General features: G+C 43.9%; 1 protein-coding gene and 3 long non-coding RNA genes across 4 annotated transcripts; 3 read left to right on the top strand and 1 right to left on the bottom strand.

Moving 5' to 3' along the window:
* Window positions 1–890: 890 nt before the first annotated feature.
* LOC143114970 (uncharacterized) lies at window positions 891–12,558 on the bottom strand. Its single transcript, XR_012985018.1, has 3 exons — window positions 12,364–12,558; window positions 3,395–3,517; window positions 891–1,065 (listed from the first exon to the last, which is right to left on the bottom strand). It is a non-coding gene; the product is annotated as an uncharacterized LOC143114970 (long non-coding RNA).
* Window positions 3,696–4,364, top strand: LOC143114972 (uncharacterized). Its single transcript, XR_012985019.1, has 2 exons — window positions 3,696–3,945; window positions 4,216–4,364. It is a non-coding gene; the product is annotated as an uncharacterized LOC143114972 (long non-coding RNA).
* On the top strand, window positions 10,626–11,461 carry LOC143115246 (uncharacterized). Its single transcript, XR_012985075.1, has 2 exons — window positions 10,626–11,042; window positions 11,313–11,461. It is a non-coding gene; the product is annotated as an uncharacterized LOC143115246 (long non-coding RNA).
* Window positions 12,559–13,747: 1,189 nt separating the features above from the next.
* On the top strand, window positions 13,748–24,039 carry amt (aminomethyltransferase). The gene is made up of 9 exons (XM_076275786.1): window positions 13,748–13,939; window positions 18,625–18,792; window positions 19,099–19,179; window positions 19,337–19,468; window positions 21,011–21,089; window positions 21,172–21,317; window positions 21,409–21,589; window positions 21,768–21,923; window positions 22,314–24,039. The coding sequence occupies exons 1-9, from the start codon at window positions 13,811–13,813 to the stop codon at window positions 22,490–22,492; spliced, it is 1,251 nt and encodes a 416-aa protein (XP_076131901.1). The 5' UTR covers window positions 13,748–13,810; the 3' UTR covers window positions 22,493–24,039.
* Window positions 24,040–24,216: the final 177 nt, after the last annotated feature.

The raw sequence follows: 24,216 nt of genomic DNA, 5'->3' as shown, positions 1-24,216 counted from the left end.
GGCTCCACTTGAACACGCACGCAGCTGTGGACTTGGGGAGGGGAGAGCTGGCGCCGCGCGTCAATGGCCTGTGGCGTTGAGGTTCCTCTCCAGGAGCTGCAGCTTGTGTTTGAGGTCAGACACCTCCTGCGCGTGGCCCTGATTCTGCAGCAGCAGCTCAGACAGAGAGCTCACAGTGCTGGCCTGCTTGACTGGACACAGGGAAGAGAGAGAGGAGAGAGAGGACGTTCTGAAAAAGTGCCAAAACATTATATTACACGAATACAGAAAGAACAGAACACATCTACCAAACTCTTCATAATTATGGGATGTAGTGCAGGGAAAAGTTGGGACAGGTATCCCCACATGGCTATGCAGTCTCTCTAAGTCTAATCGGAGTTCAGGGACAGTTCACACAAAGTGATACCATTTGGGGACGAGATTGTTAAAAATATTTATATACAGTATATATATATGTTCTATACATTTGTATTAACAAAATATATTTATTATTATTTTGTAATAACAAATAAATGGATTAAAATGGTTAAAAAATGACTAGTGATCAGCGAGCAGGCCTTCAGCTGCACCCTCTATACAAAGAGACTGTGGGGAAAGGTTTTCGGTAGATGTGTCCAAAAATGAATATATTTGAAATAGTATGTTAACATAGTCATTTGTGTTTAAATCTTTCCTTAGAATGGTGGCACCCGCCGAGTAGGTATTTAGAGCAATAAGGAATTATCATCACTACTAACCAATGAAAGAAGGATATAAAGATAGGATACAAAGTCTATCACTTGGCCCATCTAGTGGCACAATGCATCTCAGCATTCTCATCTGGATCCATAACTGGAATGGCTGAAAGGGCATATGAAGAGGTTAAGTATTTATTACCTACGACAAAGAGGATGACCGCTAGGGTGACGAGGAGGAGGCTGAGGCTTGCACAGATAAGAATGTGTGGGTAATACTTCACAGCATCATGTGGAGGCCGTGTCGTTTGACGGGCAGAAGTTCTGAGAACTGGGGTTGACACATTCCCATTGGATGAATGAGAGAAAGGATGGAGGGGTGGTCTGCCTCCTGAAATGTTTGACAGGACATTTTAACAATGGTACACTATTGAATTAGAATTGCATATTGGTACAACTTCCTGACAAAAAAGAAGCAAGGAATAACTCGCAAGAATCATCAAGCACACAACCAAGATCACTGTATCATTCAGATCCAACTTTCAGACCTTTGCAGTTACGCAGCAGAAAGAAAGTTAGACTCCATCATCACAACCAGGGTTGCCAATTCCGCTAATTAAAAGCAACTTTGGGCTTCTTTTTTTGCGAAGATGCTTTTAAATAATAGAAGTAGCGGGTTGTGGGTTTTTGGGCTTGTTTTTACGTGCTGTAGCTCAGTGTTTTTCAACCTTTTTTGTGCCATGGCACACTTTTGACACTTAAAATGTCCCACGGCACACTAACATCCTGTGTGAAGAAAAAATAAACATACCATAGCCTAAAATTTCAAATAATACACAGATATGGCCTTATTATGGCTTCTATGCAAGACCTGCTCAATAAAACAAGCGCCCTCTGTTTCATTTGTAGGTGACTTTATCTAATTTAAATGTTGTTATGAACTGGATATGTGATGATTCTGTGAATACTGGATATGGGGCCCCCATTGTACAATGCCTGCATACCACAAATAGTGCAATCATACAATCAATGAGAGCATGTGGTTATAAATTCTTTGATGCAACAGTTTGCTTTTCTGGACCATGTGACATTTGGGTAATTTTCTGCGGCACACCTGATGATCTCTCACGGCACACTAGTGTGCCCCGGTACAGTGGTTGAAAAACACTGCTGTAGCTTATCAAGTGGACGTAATGCCGGCTCATTACATAGCCGACGCAAGGGAATTTAAATCCCACAAGCCTACTGTAAATACTGTACACAACACACACGCACACACACATACCACACCCCCTTCCTTTTAGAATAAAATATTTTTTTTTCTCTTGTTTTCAGAGTCCTGGTTGCTTCTTTTTCTCACGAGATCTGGCAACACTGATCACAAGCCCTCCACCAATCCCTTTCAGCTGCTTCCACCCGGCACACGGTTCAGAGCACTTTTGAAAGAGAACTTGCAAAGAATCTTTCATTTATACTACTATTGATTGGTAATCAGGAAAAAAAAATATATTAACTACCTGTTAAAACTTAGTACATTTATTTAATTATTTATAGATTTTAATGCTCCCTCTAAACCCAACCACTCTAACCGAATTAAATGTTCTATCACTATATGATAGACAATATAATTTTTTGAATCCTTGAATCCTTGAACTGCTAAACTGGTGATTGTGTGTTAAGTGTGAAATGAGCTGCTAGACACCTTATGAAGACACATGACATCACACATGTGGTATGTGGCCTTTATGAAGTGCCTCAGCAGGTCAGTCAAAATAACTGTACACAACCTACTTAAAGTCTCAGACCAAAACAACAGGCTGAAAACTTCTTGTTATGGTTATTGCATATTGAGACCAGCAAGCTTAAATGGTAATTCAGTGTTCTTTGGATTGAGAAGTGCCGCTCTGTAATCAAAAGTGTAAAACAGTCACTCATAATACATTGGCCTCTTCAAAAATGGAAAAGGTCTTGTGCTTCCTTAATCTATGGTCAAAGTGTCCTACAGCTGTAATAAGACAGTGGAACAGATAAACTATAAAATTAGGTCATACAGCTAATATCACAAACCGTTAAAAAAAATAAGCAAAGGTTGAGGCAGGGGTTTGGAGCAGACAAGAGAAAGGGAGATGATGTCACGCTCAGTGCATTGATGTGTGCTGACAGCTGAACGTGGCAGTCCGGGAGGAAAAGGCATCAAGTCAGTGTCCAGCATAACATTTACCCTCAGCTGCCCCCTGCAACCAGAACATGACATTTGTGCTGGCCCCATGTATTTACTGGCCCAGAGAAGACCAATTTACACAAAACTGTTAATTTATTACATTATAATATAATGGGCCCCCTCTTTATTTTAGTAGCCTCACGTGCTTAAAGGTACAGTCAGTGACCGTACGTGATTTCAAGCCCATAACATTTTTGTCACATTCAGCAATCATCTCCTTACGACCGCTAGCTGCCCATTCTGTGAGTGCACTTTAATAAAAAATAAAAAAAAGCGGTCTTTGTAGGCAGCCCCCATGCAGGCTCCGAAAACTGGAAACAAACAAAGTGGGGGCAGCCTGTCCCCCAAACAAAAACGAAACCCTGTATAGAGTTTCTCTGAAAGGGTGAGCTACCTCTCTGGTGTGTTTCATTTGGTCCTTGGTTAAAATATAATGTGTGTGAGTGTGGGCGCGTGTGTGTGTGTGTACTGAATATCTGAGGGAATGTGCTGCAGGTACCTTTTTGTTCAGGGTGGTGTCGATGCAGGTCATTAATAGATTCGACTGAGTGCAGCTGAATCTCTGTCAGATCCCCATCACTGAGAAATGCAGGATGTGAAGAGGAAGACTGCTTCAGCATCCCTGAAAATGACAAAAGAAAGTGATGTAATGTTGCAGTAACCAGTCAGTACCAATCAACTTTGTATCATTGGCAAAGAGTCAATTGATTGTTTTTGTCCTATGGGATTGTACCTCCTCGGTGTGTGTTTCGTCAAAGAAGAGAATGACCTAATCACATATAAACAATAATGTCACAATAATCACAATACATGAGCACACGCCACAACTGAGCACAACCACAGCTTTTCCAACTCCAGGCCTGAAGAGGGCAGAGAACCCAAATGCCTACGATTTAGTCAGCACTGCTGGAGGGACTGCTTTTACCTGCGCACCTGCCAGATAAGCATGGGCATGAAATGTTTGGAGTTAGTTTGGTCACCCCTTTGCTTGGATTCCTGAACCTGGTAACAAGAAAGACAGCTCATTGTTCGACCCTAAAGACGCAACTGGTATGTAATGTTTGGAATGATTTACAACTGTATGTTGCATTTAGTGCTTAACACAAATTATATGTTTAATTATATATGTATTTCTTTAGTGCAGATAATGTGGTAGTGGAGGTAATTGCATGAAGTGATATAGTGGATTACATTGAAATTGAGATGTGTAAGGAGTTGCTTTGTTTGGGCTGCTTTGTGCTTTGTTCATTGCTTTGTTGCTTTACCATGCATTGTTTGTTGTGTGAAGTAATGCATGTTTATTTTCTGTTTATCTTTAAGGTTATCAACCTATTCCTTATTCCATAGTCCATAGTCCCTAATCCTATGACATCCAATTCATACAACTCTATGCAACAATTCAACTGTTTCAACATATTACCAATGCCATCAGAACCATCTGGAAGAAAAATAAAAACACCAAAAAGGAATTGAGTTGTCCCTTTGCATCCTTCATGTGTTGAACAAGCCATTTTCAAGTTTGGGCAGAGCTGTACTGATTGCAACACCTAGACAACTTGACAGTTGATAACCACGCGTGGCAGTGAAGACAAAAGGATTAACGGCCTGAAGTCAGCAAAGCTGTTGTCGTGGAGAGGATTGACTGACGTCTCAGAATGGCGAAGGAAGCTCTTGGGAAAACAGTGAAGGAGCTGAAGCAAGAAAGAACTTTAGCTAAAAGCACTTTTACCAAGCGAGCAAACTTCCTTAGCAGAGGCGCAAAAAATATGACAAAGAGTGAACTACAAGAGGAGTTCAAGAAGCTCACTTCGGAGGCGAGGGAGGTCAGTGAGACAAATGACGGGTACAGGGCTGGCCTTCTGGCAGACATTGAAGCTGGAGCCGATGAGGGTGAAGAAGCTGACCTGAACAAGCAGCAGCAGACTGAAATTGAGAAGACGTTCCAAGAATGCGAAGCACGATTGGATGAGGTCAGGAAGATAATCCAGTCCAACCTATGGCCTAGATACGGGGAAGACGAGGTGAAGTCTGCAATCAAAGAAGCCGAGACAGCCTGTGATGGAGTTGCTCAGATACCTGTTACCGCTATAAATAGAGATGGCTACGAACTACGGTGGGATGGTGCGAAGACACAAGTCCAAGATGCAATCACAAGCCTAGCAGAGTGGGAGATGTGGATTCCAGTAGCAGAAAAAGAAAGGTTGGAAGGCAGAGTGAAGGATTTGAAGGCATACAGCAACAACCTTGAAGCAAGGAGGGCAGAATTTCTCACAGCACAAAGAATTGCAGCTGAGGATAGAGACAGAGGGAGAGTGCCACAGATGCCCATGCCAGCTCCACAGCCAACACTGAGAATAAAACCAACCTGTCTACCCAGGTTCAGTGGGTACAAGAGGAATTTCCACCGATGGAGAAGAGACTGGGAGAGTCTGCAAAAGCAGGGGGAACCAACAGGCTCAGTCGAGGTAAAGAAGATCCAACTCCTTGACAGTGTAGATGAGAGAATATGCAGAGACCTCCGTTTGTCAACTTACAATACTGCTGAGGACATGTTCAGGGTGCTTGAGAACAGGTATGGAAACAAGTCTACAATTGCCTTGGAGATAATCGAAGATCTGGAGAAAATTCCTGCTTTAAGAGCAAATCAGCCTAGGAAAGTTATCGACATGATCCAAACTATAGAGAAGGCCCTGGATGACCTCACAGAGCTTGGAAACACAGGAGCCATCAACAACCCTCTAGTGATCAAATCCATAGAGAGCAAGTTACCTGACAACATCAAGAGGGATTGGCTTGTCTTCATGGTTAACCCAAGGAATAATGTCACATCAGATAATCACTTTGAGAACCTTCTTAAATTCCTGAAAACACAAGAGGAAATTCTTGAAAGACTAGAACAGCTGGGAGTTAGTGAAAAGCCAGAAAAGAAATATGCTTCTATGGAGAGGAAATATGCATCCACGCGGTCCACAAGGAAAGGCGGCTGTGTTGTCTGTGGAGATGAAAAGCACAGAGAGAAGATCTTCTTTTGCAAGCGTTTCAAAGAACTGAAGCCAGTGGAAAAGTTGGATGCTGTAGAAAAGCTTGGTGCCTGCAAGAGGTGCTTGGTCTGTCATGGAGAAGATGATGAATGCAAAGACACTTACCTGTGCAGGAACAGAGACTGTAAAAAAGACCACCATTTCTTTCTTTGCCTGAAGGGGGACTTCAAAAGGAGTGACTCAGACAGAAGGCAATCCAATGTGAGAAGGCATAAACTTACCGAAGAGCAGGAGGAATTTGTGTCTAAGCTCTCCCCGGAGATGGCAGAAAAGTTCAAGAAAGCGTTCACCAACATCACTGCGAAGACAAACTGTGTTGAGAAGAATCAGCTTGGAGTGATTGAGTCGTTAGAAGAATTGCCTGTTATTCTAATGCTGCTTGAGGTAACTGCCAATGCAGGACAGAAAATAGGAACCCTGATTGACTTGGCATCGGATACAAATTACATAACCCACAGAGCTGCCAGGAGATTAAATCTTCGAAGTGAAAACATCACTTTAGTCGTCCATGGAGTTGGGGGAATGGCCATGAAGGTTAAAACCAGAAGATATCTCCTCAGAGTGAGGGTCAAAACACCTAGAGGCACGGAAAAAGCTCATGAGATTGTCTGTTATGGCTTGAATGAAATTGCCAACATCCACAGAGTCATTAAACCAGACCAACTCAAGAAGTTCTTCCCAGAAGTCAAGCTAGGCGATCTGAAGAGACCGGAGAGCATTGAGCTACTGATAAGCCACCGCGAAGGGAGACTTGCTCCGCAAAGAGTGAAGGTGATTGGAGACCTTGTCTTATGGGAAGGCCCGTTAGGGAAGACTGTTGGTGGAGCACATCCAGATTTGTTTGAAGAAGTTGATATGGCTGCACACAGGTCTGAAACACACTTTGCTCGATCCATGAGGGCAACCGCTGTCAAATATCAAGAGTTAACTAAGACACAAGAGTTCTCAGCTGAAACCAAAGGCACAGTTGCTCACAGAGAGTTCTTGGACTGGTGGAAATGGGACAGCATTGGAGCAGCTTGCGAACCAAAGTGTGGAGGATGCCGGTGCGGCAACTGTCAACCAGGAGGAAAGGAAATGACTCTGAATGAGGAAAGAGAGCTGGAAATTATAAGGAAAGGCCTCACCTACATCAAAGCAGATGATCATAGTGATGAACCACACTGGGACACAAAATACCCCTGGATTCAAGATCCAAGTTCCCTTCCCAACAATAGGAGTGGGGTGGAAGCCACCTTCTTGAGAACAGAAAAACAACTCAAAAAAGAGCCAGAGTGGAGAATGGCATACACAGCTCAAGTCCATGAGATGGTGGAGAGAAGAGCAGCAAAGAAACTTACCAAAGAGATCGTTGCCAGCTGGAAAGGACCAGTATGGTATGTCAGCCACTTGGTGGCGCCAAACCCGCACTCTCTCACAACACCTGTGCGACTGGTATGGAACAGCAGCCAGAAGTTTAAAGGTGTCAGCATGAATGACCTTCTCCTGAAAGGGCCCGATGTCCTCAATCCCATCCGAGCGGTACTACTCAGGTTCAGGAGAGGCGTCCATGCTGCCCTTGGCGACATCAAGAAAATGTACAATTCTGTGTGGCTAGAAGACCTGGAGATGCACCTCCACAGATTTCTCTGGAGAGACACTGAGGAGGGAGAGATTGAAGAGTATGCCATCACCAGAGTCAACATTGGCGATCGACCAGCAGGGTGCATTGCACAACTGGCCATGAGAGAGACTGCAAAACTGCCCATGTTCGCTGAACTGGAGGAGGAACGTAGGATCCTTGAAGAGGATGCCTATGTTGATGACATCCTGACTTCCCATAATGACTTGCAAAAGCTGGACCAGAACATCAATGGAGTTGAAGAGATCCTAAAGGCAGGCGGGTTCTTCCTCAAGCCCTGGGCCCAGTCAGGCCGAAGTGGGAGGCAGGAGATCTTACCAGGAGAACAAGGGGCGGAGTCAAGCACAGTACTCATTCTCCCAAACCAAATGAGGGAAGGAGACAACAAAGCCCTTGGAGTTGGATACCTTGTTGAAGAGGATAAACTGTACCTCATGACTTCAATCAATTTCTCAAAGAGGAAAAAGAAAATGAGAGTTGACCAAAGTCTCCTTGATGAAGAAGTGAGGGGGAAAACTCCAAACCCACTAACGAGAAGGGAACTGCTAAGCCAAGTAGCTAGCCTGTACGACCCAATAGGCCTCGTCACACCTGCCAAACAAAAGGGTGCCATTCTGGTTAGGAAGGCATTTCAGGAAGCTGGAGGCAAATCTCTGACCCGAGACACCTGGGACAAGCCTCTGTCTGAAAAGTTGAGAGAAGAAGCCATCCAACTGTTTGAGGAATACACACGTCTTGGCCAAATCACCTTCCACAGAAGCCTCACACCAGTCAACTGGATTGGAAAACCTTGGGGAATAACGTTCTCTGATGGAAGTGACAAGAGCTATGGAGCTGTAGTATACTTCAGATGGAAGACCAGGCAAGGCATCCAAATAAGATTAGTTGAGTCCAAAGCAAAGCTCACACCATTGGACCAAAAGGGAGAACCAGTGAAAGCTGAAATCTGCGGTGCTGTCTATGCAGCACGACTTAGAAGGTATGTCGAGAAGCACAGTCGAATGGAAATTGAACGATGGCTCCATCTGCTGGACAGTCAAACTGTGTTGGGAGCGATCCAGAGAGACAGCTATGGATATCAAACTTTCTTCGCGAACAGAGTCGGAGAGATCCAGAAATCCACATCTGTCGAAGACTGGTGGTGGATCCCTGGAAGCCTGAACATTGCTGACATCATTACAAGAGGGGCAGCCCCGGAAGACCTCCAGGAAGATTCCATGTGGCAGAATGGGCCAGCGTTCCTGCGACAATCTATGGAAGAGTGGCCACATAAGTCAGCCAAAGAAGTAGCCGCGTATGCTAAGGAAGGCATAGACAAACTTCAAAGGAAATCCTTCTCGGCAGCACTGACCAGAGCGCAAGCCAAGAGAAACAAGGGTGATGTACTTCCTGAAGTGAGAGTTCAGAAGAAGGAAAGTCCAAGTGATGCACAGCAAGATGGACAAAATAACCCAGATGAACCTAAAACTCGGATCCGAAGACCACCAGCTGGCTCTGCGGTATCAAAACTGATTGACATCAGGAAATTCAGCAGTCTGACCAAGCTGATCCGAGTTGTTGCCTGGGTTTGGAGAACTGCAACGAGATGGAAAGAGGTATTGACCAAGAATTCAGCCTCAGATAAGCCAAAGTGGGAGGAAATTCTCTCAACAAACTGGAGGTCCAGAGCCAAACAAGCTGTACTCACTGTTGGAGAGTGTGAAGATGCACTAAGAGACCTGTTCCTTGCAGCTCAAGAAGGTATAACTTTTCAAAACACCACTCTCAACAGACTCGCTGTTTACAGAGATGAAGAGACTGGGCTCTTAGTTTGCGGAGGAAGGTTCCAAATCTTTGATGAGGATAAGACGGCTGTACCAATTCTACCATATGAGGCATGGATATCCACTCTCCTAGCTCAAGAGGCCCACAGTGCAAACCACGAAGAGATAGCAGGTACACTCCTCCGGATGAGGAAAAAAGCCTGGGTGATAAAAGGCCGGAAGCTGGCTAAGAAGAGAGTTGACAACTGTGTGGTGTGCAGAAAGGCCAGGGCCAAAAAGTGTCAGCAGATCATGAGTGACCTTCCATCCGAGCGAATAACACCAGCCAGACCATTTGAGTACACAACAGTGGACTTATTTGGACCGTATGAAGTCAAGGACGAGGTGAGAAAGAAAGACAAACTCAAGGTGTGGGGAATGGTCTTTTGCTGCATGGCCTCCAGAGCTATACACACAGATATTGTCAGTGACCAGTCAACTGAAGGCTTCCTACTGGCATACCAAAGATTCACAGCGCTGAGAGGGCATCCAAAGAAGCTGTGGTCAGATCCTGGAAAGAACTTTGTGGGTGCCAGACCTGCCCTCAAAGAGCTCTACCTCTTCCTGAATCAACAGAGTAAATCTGAGCTTGAAAATGAAGCTTCAAAGCATGGAACAGAATGGAGCTGGAAAATCCACCCAGCAGACTCCCCTCACAGGAATGGAGCTGCAGAAGCAGCTGTTCGCACTGTGAAGCGGGCCTTGCACAACCTGGGAGGAGAAGGACTCTTCACATGGAGTGAGTTTCAGACGTTCCTCTACATGGCTGCTAACCTTGCCAATGAGAGGCCCATAGATGCCAGGACTCAAAGCCGGGAAGACTGTGTAGAATACATCAGCCCAAATTCCCTTCTGCTTGGACGGACCGGACCCAGAGGTGATCTTAGATGCTTTGATTTTGAAAGCTACCCGTACAAAAGATTGAGAGCTATCCAAACAGAAGTTGACTGGTTCTGGAGGAAGTGGAGTCAGTTAGCTGGGCCCAATCTATTTGTGAGGAGTAAGTGGCACACAACGCATCGGAATGTGGCTGTTGGAGATGTTGTCTGGCTGGCAGACCAAAATGCCTGGAGGGGTCAGTATAGACTTGGCAGAGTCATCAGTGTCAACATTGACAAGAAGGGCATCGTCAGGGATGTGCATATCAGATCTTTTCCCAGCTACCCAGTCCCAACTGTGAAGCCTGCTCAAGAGAAATCAAAGAAACTCTCAACCAAAATACCTGCTACAATTCTTCATAGGGATGTCAGACGAATTATTGTTTTACTTCCTGTTGAAGAAGGAGAAAACCTTTCAACTAAACTGAAGTCGAATCTGCCTAACACAGAGGTTTGTGTGACCTCCTTGGGTTCAAAAAACCAGGAGGTCAAGTGGGAGGTGTTTCGTCAAAGAAGAGAATGACCTAATCACATATAAACAATAATGTCACAATAATCACAATACATGAGCACACGCCACAACTGAGCACAACCACAGCTTTTCCAACTCCAGGCCTGAAGAGGGCAGAGAACCCAAATGCCTACGATTTAGTCAGCACTGCTGGAGGGACTGCTTTTACCTGCGCACCTGCCAGATAAGCATGGGCATGAAATGTTTGGAGTTAGTTTGGTCACCCCTTTGCTTGGATTCCTGAACCTGGTAACAAGAAAGACAGCTCATTGTTCGACCCTAAAGACGCAACTGGTATGTAATGTTTGGAATGATTTACAACTGTATGTTGCATTTAGTGCTTAACACAAATTATATGTTTAATTATATATGTATTTCTTTAGTGCAGATAATGTGGTAGTGGAGGTAATTGCATGAAGTGATATAGTGGATTACATTGAAATTGAGATGTGTAAGGAGTTGCTTTGTTTGGGCTGCTTTGTGCTTTGTTCATTGCTTTGTTGCTTTACCATGCATTGTTTGTTGTGTGAAGTAATGCATGTTTATTTTCTGTTTATCTTTAAGGTTATCAACCTATTCCTTATTCCATAGTCCATAGTCCCTAATCCTATGACATCCAATTCATACAACTCTATGCAACAATTCAACTGTTTCAACATATTACCAATGCCATCAGAACCATCTGGAAGAAAAATAAAAACACCAAAAAGGAATTGAGTTGTCCCTTTGCATCCTTCATGTGTTGAACAAGCCATTTTCAAGTTTGGGCAGAGCTGTACTGATTGCAACACCTAGACAACTTGACAGTGTGACTTTTTGAATAAGGAGGACCACTATTTGTTTTAAATAAGGAGGAACACTATTTGTTTTCCCCAATGCAGTTATACTGTAGACCAGGCTTGTCCCTCAGTCAAGTCAAGTAAGTTTATTATAGCGCATTTCATACACAGAGGTAATTCAATGTGCTTTACATAAACAAAAGCAAACAATAGCAAATAAAAGCATAGAAGGGCAACCTAGAGCACATATTTTATGATAATTTATATCAGTTTGGAAAAAAGAGACAAGTCCTACCCAGAACCGAAGAAGCATAAACAAATTCTTAAAGCTGACTATACTGTTGATTCTAAAAGGCATTTAGATATAATTCTAAGAAAACATGCATGGCCTACATAAAGATATAGGATCAACATACTTCAGATTGATTGATTGATTGATTGATTTTATTTATGGATATAGAGGACACAACGTAGATCAATGTAACATGTAAAAGTGAGAACACTTGTTTCCAACATGGACAGGACAGACAAGAAACACATCACATAAAATCCCTTCCTAAGGAACAAAGAGGCATACAACTAATATCCTGATTTGGTATCTTCCCTTTATTAACACAGACAGAAATACTAGACAACAAGGACCAACCTCTAGATTTACTTTTTAAAAAGCATTCAAAAGTGCCATAATGTGGCCTATAAAGTAGAAACAGCACAATACCAAATCCCTATGACATTATTTTACTTACTGGTCCCCTCTCATTGTCACATCCATGGCGTCATACTCTTTCTAAGAACAGACCTTTTTAGTTTGCAATATCTCCTTGCTCATGTCTTACCATCAGAATAGGTCTTCAGCAGGCTCATCGGTAGCTGTTGGTCAACTGTTGCCTCAAGAACGGTTGAATTACAGATAAGCCAAAGGAAATCCTGACCCCGCTATTAATGACTTATTCAGGCAAAAGATCTGGACATCATTAGCCTGCATCAAAAAGTTGTGTTGGAGTTAGGAGTTGTTCGCCCGGTCTACACTGTTGTGTCTCTGGTGCTTGCATGTCATTCTGTCCCTTCTGGACCAACTGTCTCGAGACAAAAATAGCCACTAGTGTGCCTGGGTGGAGGAGTTATTAATAGCCCATCTATGAGTTCAACTATGATTCAATTATATTGGGCTAGCAAGGGACAGTGAGACCATGCAACATTGAGTGATTGATTCAAAGAAACACTGACCTTTTGTGTAGTTTTAATAAGTGGGGTTTTCACTTACCACTTGTGGTATGAAAATACCCTTTACATAGCCTACTTTCTGAAAGTATCTCTGGAGTATATTTTTGCATGATAATAAGTTGGATCTGTTTACACAGCCTCAACTTCCATAATTTCTGTTATGCCAGGGTGCAATATCTCCTGAGCACATTGAAAGATATTCATCAGACCCGGAACACTTAATGGGCATGAAGGCCAGATGGACTGATTAGGTAGGTCTACTGACAGTGTGTGTGTGGAATATGTCCTTTTAGGCAAGTCCCTCCACTCGGTGGCCATTTGACAACGCTTTTTGGGCACACGTCGGGCATCCATTTCGGCAGAAATGCGCGTGCGCAAGGCTTCACGACACCAATCTTGCTCCAGAGGCGAGATCACAACACATAATTGGCACAATGTTTTCACAACACACCATATGATTGGCTCAATGTATTCACATGTCGACGTTTTGCTGAGGAAGGGGTGGGATATGTGTAGACAACGGCCATATTGGCGTGACAAACTAGCCCCATGCATTTCTATGGAGTATTTTTGAGTGCTGTGTCTCCACATTAGAAAGTCTCTGATATGTCTCACCTTGACCTTTGACCTGTGACATTGAGTAGGCCTAACTAATCAGTTCATCTGGCTTTTTATAATGATTAGCTCTGCCAGGTTTGACGAAAATTCCCCAAAGTGCCCAGGAGATGCTGTGCAAATATGACTCACTTTTCATGATATAGGCTACAATTTGTTTTGAAGGCTGTAAAATCACAAAGATACCAGATCCAACAGTCTATATTACATTACTAATTAAGATATTAAAACCTCGAGGGCACAAGCAAAATGTAAACCAAAGAATGCTCAATATGTTGCTCCAAGTCCTGAAAGTAGCCCTATGAATGCATTTGAATGTCAACTACATTTCCCACAAACCACCACTTCCCAAAACGGTGTTATGCGGTTGAGAGCGGAGTCCAGAAGAAGAAACTAAACGAATCTGTTCTCGTTGGTTACAGAGCGTGAGGTTAGAACGTAAAGATGTTTCTACAGGTGTTAGGTTGCTGTCGGTCGGGCATTGGTATCGGTAACCGGGCTCTGAGGGAAACCCCGCGAACATTGAAACTTGGAACAGCAGCGCTGCAGCAGAGACATGCTTCAACTTCGGAGGTAAAGTAACAGGATTGTCACCAAGTAGAAGTTGCAACATAGGCATGTTGGGACAGAAAGCATCTTGCTGCTCCTGGTTGCTTTGATTGAGGATTTAGACGTTTTGCACCCCCAGGGGAATGCATGATATATTATATTACTTGTAGTGTTTGTGCAGCTTATTTGGATCAATATGCGATGGGGATGGATGAGGCCGAGTAGGCTACCAATGTCAACATGGACTAGGCTACTCAGTTACGTGAGTTATATCGTAGCCTACATTTCTGAAAAATGACACATACTCCCAAACTCAGTGGTTGCATTACCCCCTTACGTTTGTTCTAATCTCATTCAGAGGTAGGCTAGTCATGCATGTCCAACACGGTGACAGATGCGAGAGCTGTGCCACAGAACGCCGCGAGTTACAGACCTACCCTCCCTTGTCCTCGTGCTACACATGGTCCAGATGAGGGTGCAGTATAATAGGAAGCACGAGAGCAGGGAGTACAAATGGGCCTACAGCAAGACCACAGATGTGGCCTGCATGCATGACTTGTTCATCACAGTTTAGACACAGACACATACACCCACACCGCAATGTCTCAACATAGCTCAATGTTGAGTTAATAAGGTTTTTTTGTAGAATGTACTCAAGATTTAGGTGTGGCTGCACACCAGTGTCACTTAAAGTAGAAAAAAGAACAATATTATTCATGCTGTGCTGTGTTGATTCATGTTGGGTTTCCAGTGAATTCTCTCTCTCTCTCTCTCTCTCTCTCTCTCTCTCTCTGTGAGAAAGTGTGAGGGTATTCAGTGTAGTATATGACTTTGGACTTGTTTGGTGAAGACTGATAAGCTCTGGTAGCATCCAGTCTAAAGATCAGAGGTCAACCTCACACAACTCTCTACACTGATTGGTCAGTTACTTTCTGTGATCAAATCAGAGTGTTGATGGTATCTAACAGAACATTATGACTGCTGCAACTGAATGCCTGTTTAATAAAAATGGAATTTGGATAGAAGGAGTTCACTTCTACCCTTTAAGTGAGAAATAGCTGACGACTGATGGGAAGTAAAGTCGTAGTAGTTTTACGGTAAATGTGGCAAACCTTGACATTGGACCTTCACCCTTTAAAATAAAGCTTTTGAAGCATATCTGAGACACATGATTATATATGAACTCTGTCTGTCCCTTTCATCTTGCTAGATAACAACTAGCTGAGTGGGTGAGATTGCTAATAAGTCTCACTTGTTGCATATCTCAGACATACAGGTAACACTAAAAAGCTTAGCTGCCTACTAGTGTATTAGTCCAGTGGACAGAAAGGTGAACCCGGAAATGTTGAGTACACCAAAGTTTTATGATGGAAATATATAAACGAATTAGCATAAATTAGCATAATCACCTATATTGATCATATTATATGAGCTGCTTGGCCAAAATGGACCATGTTAGTATGTTTTTTGGGGTTACTGGAGATGCTGAGTCCATATCTGATATTTTCAAGATTCAAAATCACTATTTAAACTTGGTTTGGTCACGTTTTTACTCTCATTAAGCTGATTTTGCTGAGTTTTTGGGGGCGATTTAGACGGATTTTTAGAGGATAAAAATGTTCAGTGTTTAGGAATAATTTGGATCCTCAAGTTATTTCTGAATTCCACAATCATTTTGGAAATGGCTATTCACTGGCCCTCTGCTGTGACTCACAATTGAGTAACAAAGGGAAGAACTAGCCTCTACTACTCCTCACTGTCCTCATCCGTTGTCCTGTCGCCATCTTCTCCAGACTCTTCATCCCTGTCCTTCTGCTGTTTTTGCTGTGTAAATATATTGCCACATGTAACATCACTGCCTTTGCAGAAACAATAATTAGTACAGGCCAGGCCTGCAGCTGCACTTTCCAGATACAGTACATGTATACACAGTTTTAACCCAGCTTTGCCGTTACAGCTGATAACATCTAACAAATCAGGAGGAGCAACAGGACTTGAATCCCGGGCGGGCAAGTTCCTCTCCTTTCTTCATACCTGTCTTCTAACTCCCTCCAAACGCGGTTATATCCACAGCCGGCGTATCAGGACGGTCTGCTGCTTTCCAAAGCAGCACCTGTAGATGGGCACGTTTTCCATGGAGGAGCAAGTTGCGTTCTGTAGGAGACAGTGTCTTCAGTGCTGGAGGAGCCGGGAGTGGGAGACCTCACCGCCAGGGATGAATTACTGCACGGGCCTACCGGGCCCAGCCCAGGGGCCCAAGGGGTCAGGGGGCCCTGAAGCCCAAGCCTTTGCCTGAAATCATTGCCTCAATATTACATTACATTACATTTAGCAGACACTTCTTGACCAAAGTGACTTACATATGTCAGCTATATTACAAGGGATCACATTGTCCCCGGAGCAACTTGGGGTTAAGTGCCTTGCTCAAGGGCACAATGGTGGAAGCCGGGAATTGAACCGACAACTTTCAGGCTACTGCACGCTTGCCCAGCTCTTTAACCACTATACTACCACCGCCCCAATATCAACACATCAGGATGTAGGCTATGAATCTGATTGAATTTAGTATTGGCCATCCCCAAAATGCACCAGAATACAGGAAATCACATCAAACAAATTAAAATATTTCTGAGGAAGGACCTCCAAACCCCCCTTCTACATATGCGACAATTAATGGGGGGCCCTTAATACATCTGGGCCCAGGGGCCCGAAAGTTCATTATCCGTCCATGCTCACCGCTAGGTGGAGGCCCAAGCAAAAAGATCCGAAGAGAACCCTTGTAAGGGGTACTAAAAAGCTTACAGAGGCCTTCAGTAGAAGCCGCGGGAGGAGACCAGCCGTCGCCTGGGCCTAGCTACGGGAGAAATGCTTGCCTGAAGAGGGTTTTGATGCAGTGGCCACAACGGAGAAGGACTTCACGCTACTGGGAGAGCGGTCTGAGGAAGCGGCCTTGGAAAATAAGGTAGTGACGCTGGCCTGGGCGCTGACCTTACCGAGAGAAGACCTTGAGCCCCTGCCCCCGCCGGAGCGCTTTAGGCTGGAGTTGGCGGTGGCCCTGGCTGCGGAGCAGAGCAGAGGTGGAGCGGCAAGGAGGTGGTGCCTTGAGGACGGACGGTTGGCGGAGCCTGTTCGAGTCGGCCTGTTCACCGGTGCTCTTTACAAAAATAAGAGGGAAAAAAGTTTGTTGTGTGAAATCCGATGGCACGAGCCAGAGAGAATGTCTAGGCCTTGGCGCGATCGTGGCGGTGTGGAGCGGCCGGAACAGCGGAGGACAGCTCTGCGACAAGGCAGCAGAGGAGGGACGCCAACGTCGGTAGCTGTAGCTGTGTGCAGCGTGGTCCGGCTGCGATGGAACTGGAGTCTGCTGCCCCGACTGGCGAGACGACGGAGTGGAGCATCGGAGGTGCAGTGCCAGTTACGGTGTGTGCACCCCACCTGCTGTGTGGCAGTGCCAGAGACTAACTGCTGGACTGAATGCGGGAACGCCCGCGCCGAGGATGGCAATGGCTTGTAGGGGGAGCTGTGTAACGTTGGTGTGCTGGACTGTGCTTGAGATTCCCACGATGTTTCGCGCTGGGGATTCTGGGAGAACTGAATGATCATCTCAATACCAATGTTTCCCAAAAGGCTTGTCCCAAGGAGAACAGTATTACCTTAAACACACATGAGGAGACTGAACAGTCCAATCAGTAGACTAGGATAAGCTAGCCAACTATGCTACTTTGTTTACAATATTTCCAGGCTTCAACCAGACAGCTGAATGTGGTAGAGTTGTAATAACAATAGTAGGCCTAAGCTATAGGCTAATCTGCATAAAGTGTGCTGTCATAAATATCAGACATTCAGTATTCTCTCTTTTTATATCAAGATATAAAATAATACAGATATTACATTGTAATCCTTTGGTATTCTAAGGTAGGCTATTGAAATGTCTAGCCCCCCCCATCCAAAAAAAGAAAAATCGAGGTTCGTATCAAACCGTGGGTCAAAAATCGTGATACGAATCGAATTGTTAGGTTGGTGTATCGTTACAGCCCTACTGTATATCGCTACAGCCCTATCCTCCAAAAATCTGTCTAAATTGTACCAAAAAAATGTGACCAAACCAAGTTTAAATAGTGATTTAGAATCTTGAAAATGTCAGATATGGACTCAGCATCTCCAGTAACCCCTAAAACATATTAACATTGTCCATTTTGGCCAAGCAGCTCTTATAATATGATAAATATAGGCTATTATGCTCATTTATGCTAATTAGCTCAATTACACAAATTGCCCAACATATGCAAATTAGCATCCGGCAGTTTCTGCATGCTGGGAACCCATACTATATATTTCCATCATAAAACTTTGGTGTACTCAACATTTCCGGGTCCACAATGGGGCTCTATGGGCTGTGCACCGGACTATATAGCAGACATGTAGTTAATTGCATACGGACACAGGAAAGAAAACACAAGATTGCATTGAAGCCTAATGTTAATCTCATTGTATAATTAGCTCGTTCTCTCGATCAGATTGCAACTGAAACACACCAAGCAATTATTTTGCCATAATACTGCTTACGATTACACAATCCGTGTTAAGTTATAATTCATTATTGTGTCATTGCCATAAAATACTATGCCCTCCGCTGGAAAGACTGTGTTATTGCGCATAAGACAGGCTTTTAAAAAAATTCCTTTCTATTTCCTGTGTTTGCATGTCAGGCCCCTCTGAAGCAGACCGTCCTGTATGACTTCCATCGAGATCAGGGTGGCAAGATGGTGGGCTTTGCCGGCTGGAGTATGCCCGTGCAGTATAGAGACAGCCACATCGTCTCCCATATGCACACGCGAGAACACTGCTCCTTGTTTGATGTCAGCCACATGCTTCAGGTATTGCTGTGAGAAAGAGTGTGTGGTGTGTGTGTCTGTACATGCTTGCTTGATTCATTATTTGTATAAATTCATAATTGTTGATGGTCTGAATGTGTTTGTGATCTCAAGCATATTGTATGTGTGGGCAATGAGGTGTTTTAATGTTTCTGTGCTTGTGGTCACAAGTTGGTATGTTTTATGCCTGACTGAGGCTAGAGGGGCTAGACATACTTCTTACTCTGCTAATGGATAAGCAATTTTTTGTATATCACAGATTGTGTTTTTTGCAGACACAACCATTTGTTATTTGGGTTTTGTTCTCAGACAAAAGTGCACGGGAAGGACAGAGTAAAGTTCATGGAGTCCTTGATTGTTGCAGATGTTGCTGAACTAAAGGACAACCAGGTCAGATGATGCCACGGAGGTGGACACAATCACATGCAAAAGCACACACGAAAACATGAGCATGTGCACATGCACACACATTGAGACACATAGGCGCAGGTGCAATACAACAGGCTTCTTTACCTGACCTCTGACCTCTGTCTCTGTCTCACTCCAGGGGTCGCTCTCCCTCTTCACCAATGAGAAGGGAGGAATAATGGACGACCTGATCGTCACTAAGACCGATCAGGGTTATCTGTATGTTGTCTCCAATGCTGGTTGTGCTGACAAAGACTCTGCCCACATGAAGGTGAGACCAGCACTGTCCCTCTGCACACCCCAGACAGGATCAAAAACTCAACACTGCACTGTCTGCACTGTGTGCAGCCTTCCATAGTCCTTGCTAGGGGTTAACTAGTTCAGTCATCCCCACTCAGATTGACCCTCAGTACTGCCACTTGGCCTCTGCTTCAATGAGCGTAGTTTAATTTTTGTCATCAACATGATTTTTGTCACAACGAAAAATCTATATGCAGGGTAAATATCTGGGGTTGTAATGTTGCCGTGTAATTAGTGTTTTATTCAGTCTGGTCGTAATGTACAGTATGTGTGTCCAAGAGTGTGTGGGTATGTGAGCAATACAGCTTCATAAAATACATCATGTCCATCATGTTGTAAAAGCTGACATAAACTGTTTTCAGACAGGCTAGTGAGTGCAAGCAAAGTCCTTTTAGGCAAGTCCCTCCACTCGGCGGCCATATACCAACGTTTTATGGGCACTCATCGGGCACAGTCTTTGGGTCGAACTGCGCGTGCGCAAGGCTTCACGACACCAATCTTGCTCCAGTGGCGAGATCACAACACATGATTGGCATGATGTTTTCACAACACACCATATGATTGGCTCAATGTATTCACATGTCGACGTTTTGCCGAGGAAGGGGTGGGATATGTGTAGACAACGGCCATATTGGCGTGACAAACTAGCCCCATGCATTTCTATGGAGCATTTTTTGAGTGCTGTGTCTCCTCATTAGAAAGTCTCTGGTGCAAGGCAGGCTAGTGAGTGCAAGGCAGGCTGATAACCTGAACCCGTAAATGACGAACAGCCACCGCTTCCTCCTTGTCCTTGTTGCCTTTATGATTTCCTTATAACTTTCTTATACCAAATAGGAAATAAGTATAAGTATACTCTTTTGATCCTGTGAGGGAAATTTGGTCTCTGCATTTATCCCAATCCGTGAATTAGTGAAACACAGTCAGCACACAGTGAACACACAGTGAGGTGAAGCACACACTAATCCCGACGCAGTGAGCTGCTTGCTACAGCGGCGCTCGGGGAGCAGTGAGGGGTTAGGTGCCTTGCTCAAGGGCACTTCAGCCATTCCTACTGGTCAGGGTTCGAACCAGCAACCCTCTGGTTACAAGTCCGAAGCGCTAACGGCTGCCCAAATGCAAGCAAAGACATGACCAGCCCTGGATCTGTCTGATCTTTCTCTCTGTTGATAAATAACTCCTGGTTGACTTACACTTCTGTCTGAAAGCAGTTATAATGTGTGTTTATTGGTGTGTTCAGCAATTATAATGTATGTGTTTATTGGTGTGTTCAGCAGTTATAATGTGTGTTTATTGGTGCGTTCAGCAGTTATAATGTGTGTTTATTGGTGTGTATGTGTTTATTGGTGTGTTCAGCAGTTATAATGTGTGTTTATTGGTGTGTTCAGCAATTCTAATGTGTGTTTATTGGTGCGTTCAGCAGTTATAATGTGTGTTTATTGGTGTGTTCAGCAGTTATAATGTGTGTTTATTGGTGTGTTCAGCAGTTATAATGTGTGTTTATTGGTGTGTTCAGGCAAGACTGCAGGAGTTCAAAGCTGCAGGTCATGATGTGGATTTGGAGTTTCTGGAGGAGAGTCTTATTGCTCTGCAAGGTAAGGTTGGCTGTGCCACTTTTATCTATGGGCTTTAATCAACGGAATCTGGCTATATTCAGATGAACATATGTATCCCCAGGTCCCTCTATGGCACGTGTGCTACAGCCAGGGGTGACTGATGACCTGAGCAAGTTGACCTTCATGACCTCTGTGCTGACCCCGGTGTTTGGTATCCAGGGCTGCAGGGTCACTCGCTGTGGGTACACAGGAGAGGATGGAGTAGAGGTACATGCCATCTCATTTGCTTGGGTGCTATGCCACTCATGAGCTCTCGGTGTGCGACTGCAATCACACCGTCTGTTTTTATTCTCCTCAGATCTCTGTTCCCTCTGGGAGTGTAGTGGCTTTGGCTGAGAAGTTGCTGACCAACGCTGAGGTAAAGCTAGCAGGACTGGGCGCACGGGACAGCTTGAGACTGGAGGCGGGCCTGTGTCTCTATGGCAACGACATTGATGAGAACACCACACCTGTAGAAGCCAGCTTGGTGTGGACTATCGGTACACTACTGTCAATTTTTATCTTTCTGACCAATTGCTAGACAGAATTATCGTATGTTTGTACTACATTACTTATTTGGCATAGTTTACTTAGATCCTAATATTTCTGTACTGCCTCTATACACTTGACAAACGTTCCTTCAACGTAGTGTAACTGGGCTGTGTGTTTGTGTACAAGGCAAGCGGCGGCGGCAGCAGAGGGGTTTCCCTGGGGCTGATATTGTGGTTCCTCAGATCAAAGCAAAAACTCAGAGAAAGCGTGTGGGCCTGATCTCCACGGGGCCACCTGTTCGACAGCACACCCCCATCCTTGCACCAGATGGCCGCGTCATAGGTCAGTCCATCACTCGGCCAAAAGAGTGATCTCTCCTGTATGACTATGTTTATCTCTATGAGAGGGCTAAGTGTAAAAATAAGAATGAAATTGATTTTTAGTTTCCAAACCTTCCATTGTGGAATGGTATGTGAGCATATGTGCCATTGTGGCATTGTATTATGTCCTGCAATTAAATTGTGCCACTATCCAATTGATGTGCCGAGATGTATAATTGCTGAAGTCACATCTGACCTGAGACTGCATAGGCTTATGTGGTGATGCATGTAAAAGATTTAATTCTCAGTGCTTGTAGTGTATGAGAGTGAGGAAAGCTTATGGTGTACAGAATGCCATGTTTATAAAAATGCAAGATGACATTTACAATGTAGCACTTCTGTGTTGTTCCAGGTGAAATCACCAGTGGATGCCCTTCCCCTTGCCTCAAAAAGAATGTAGCCATGGGTTACGTGGAAGCCGGCTTTAGCAAGGTGGGCACAGCGGTGCAGGTGGAGGTCAGGAAAAAAGCAGTGCCAGCTGTAGTCAGCAAGATGCCATTTGTACCCTCCAAATATTACACTGGTCAATAGGGCTGATGGTTCACTGGACACCTCAAGCAGTGACCATCAGTGATCAATGGCCATGTATGATACATCACCCACTGACCTATCAGCACTTTGCACTGCTGATTTATAACTCTCTCTGTACTACTACTGTGTGTGTGTGTGTGTGTGTGTGTGTGTGTGTGTGTGTGTGTGTGTGTGTGTGTGTGTGTGTGTGTGTGTGTGTGTGTGTGTGTGTGTGTGTGTGTGTGTGTGTGTGTGTGTGTGTGTGTGTGTGTGTGTGTGTGTGTGTGTGTGTGTGTGTGCACCCAAATCATTTTTGAGCCAGTCTATATGTATTTAGAGTAACATTCCTTATCTTAATGTGAGCTTACACTCTTGTAGACAGAATTTAAGCAACAAGAGCATTTTAATATTGTGATTAATGACTGACCTGCTTTGTCCTGTACTGTGATATAACAGCTAATGCTAGCTGCAATGATTGTCATTGTTCAAGACTTCTGCAACAGTGTATTGACAGTGTATAACTCCTGATAGTCCAAATGCTGTAAGATTATGTTTACATTCAGTATATCAGAAAACAAACCAAAATGTAGGCCTGTTCGTTTAATTGTCACAATACAGTGGACCAATGATACCATATCGAAATAATAGGCAATCAATCAGTCAAGACCTAATCTTTACTTACATTTTAGCCTATGGCTATTTGATAATGGGCGATATTAAAAGTGCCAAACTGGACCAATCACAGTCTGATTCACATGGAGGTCATACAGCGTGTAACCTGTTCCCCATCCTCACCAGTCTCTTGTTGTGTTCCATATGACAGCAACTGGACCAAAGATCTCAGCATGTTTTGTATCCATATGACATCTGAGGGTATTCCAAGTACATGGTGGTAGTGAGATTGTTAGGTGTGGGAGTAAGTGGTAGATCTCTATGGACTTTGCAGATGTGCACATGGACAGCTGCAGACACCATGTATGCATAGTATGTTCGTGTTATACTCTCACTAAGCCACATACTTGGAATGCTTATACTGTGACTGTCTATGGGAATATTCCACTGGTTTCATGTTCATGTACCTAGCATAAAAACATTTTGTAAAAGTAAAACTGCTACTGGTACACGACTACTCCTGACTACTACTGACTATTGCCACTACTACTGCAAGACAGCAGTGTATATTTTGACAGCTTCGTCATGATGAACTAATAGACATTGTAAAAACAATGATGGGCTTATTTTACTTACAAATGTGCATAATTTATGCATGATTATTTTAATAATAGCCCCAGTTAAATGCTCAGTGAATACGCCAGTGGGCGCTTAGAAACAACGCAAAAGAGCTTCTCTTTCATGTTTCCTTTCCTCTTTTTCTAAATGACAAAAATGTCTCTTGTGTAGTAGGCTACAGGGAACAAGGACAGTGTTGATTGTCCATTTATATTTTAAGAGTCTATTGTGAACATCGATGGTCCTCTCATTTTTTATATTAATTTATTTGGAAGTCTTTAATAATTTTACTAGTCTTCTTTGATTGACACTAATAAAGATTTTTTAAGTACTTTGAAGAGACTGTGTTTGTGTTGGTTAGATGGATTAGATGTTTGAGCCATGTCTTTGTATGCTATTGGGAATCTCGTCTTCATTAGACCTACTGTAAAAAAAAAATGCAAAAAAAAATTACAAAATCCTGTGGTGTGAGTAGTCGGACTAGACATCTCGATATCGTGGAGGACAACTGTTGA

This window comes from Alosa pseudoharengus, unplaced genomic scaffold, assembly GCF_046254945.1.
Source record: "Alosa pseudoharengus isolate Yale_2024_CS ecotype anadromous, Long Island Sound unplaced genomic scaffold, YU_APseudo_1.1 YU_APseudo_1.1_scf_9, whole genome shotgun sequence".
NCBI classification, from domain to species: Eukaryota; Metazoa; Chordata; class Actinopteri; order Clupeiformes; family Clupeidae; genus Alosa; species Alosa pseudoharengus.
The sequence above is the reverse complement of the archived record's forward strand: the minus strand, read 5'-3'. Positions and strand labels throughout refer to the sequence as shown.

Excerpts from the sequence above, each read along its gene's own strand:
- amt (XM_076275786.1), top strand. The coding sequence starts at position 13,811 with ATGTTTCTACAGGTGTTAGGTTGCTGTCGGTCGGGCATTGGTATCGGT. Across the intron at positions 18,793-19,098 it reads ATGTCAGCCACATGCTTCAG|ACAAAAGTGCACGGGAAGGA; the intron begins GTATTGCTGTGA and ends TTTTGTTCTCAG. Across the intron at positions 19,469-21,010 it reads AAGACTCTGCCCACATGAAG|GCAAGACTGCAGGAGTTCAA; the intron begins GTGAGACCAGCA and ends TGGTGTGTTCAG.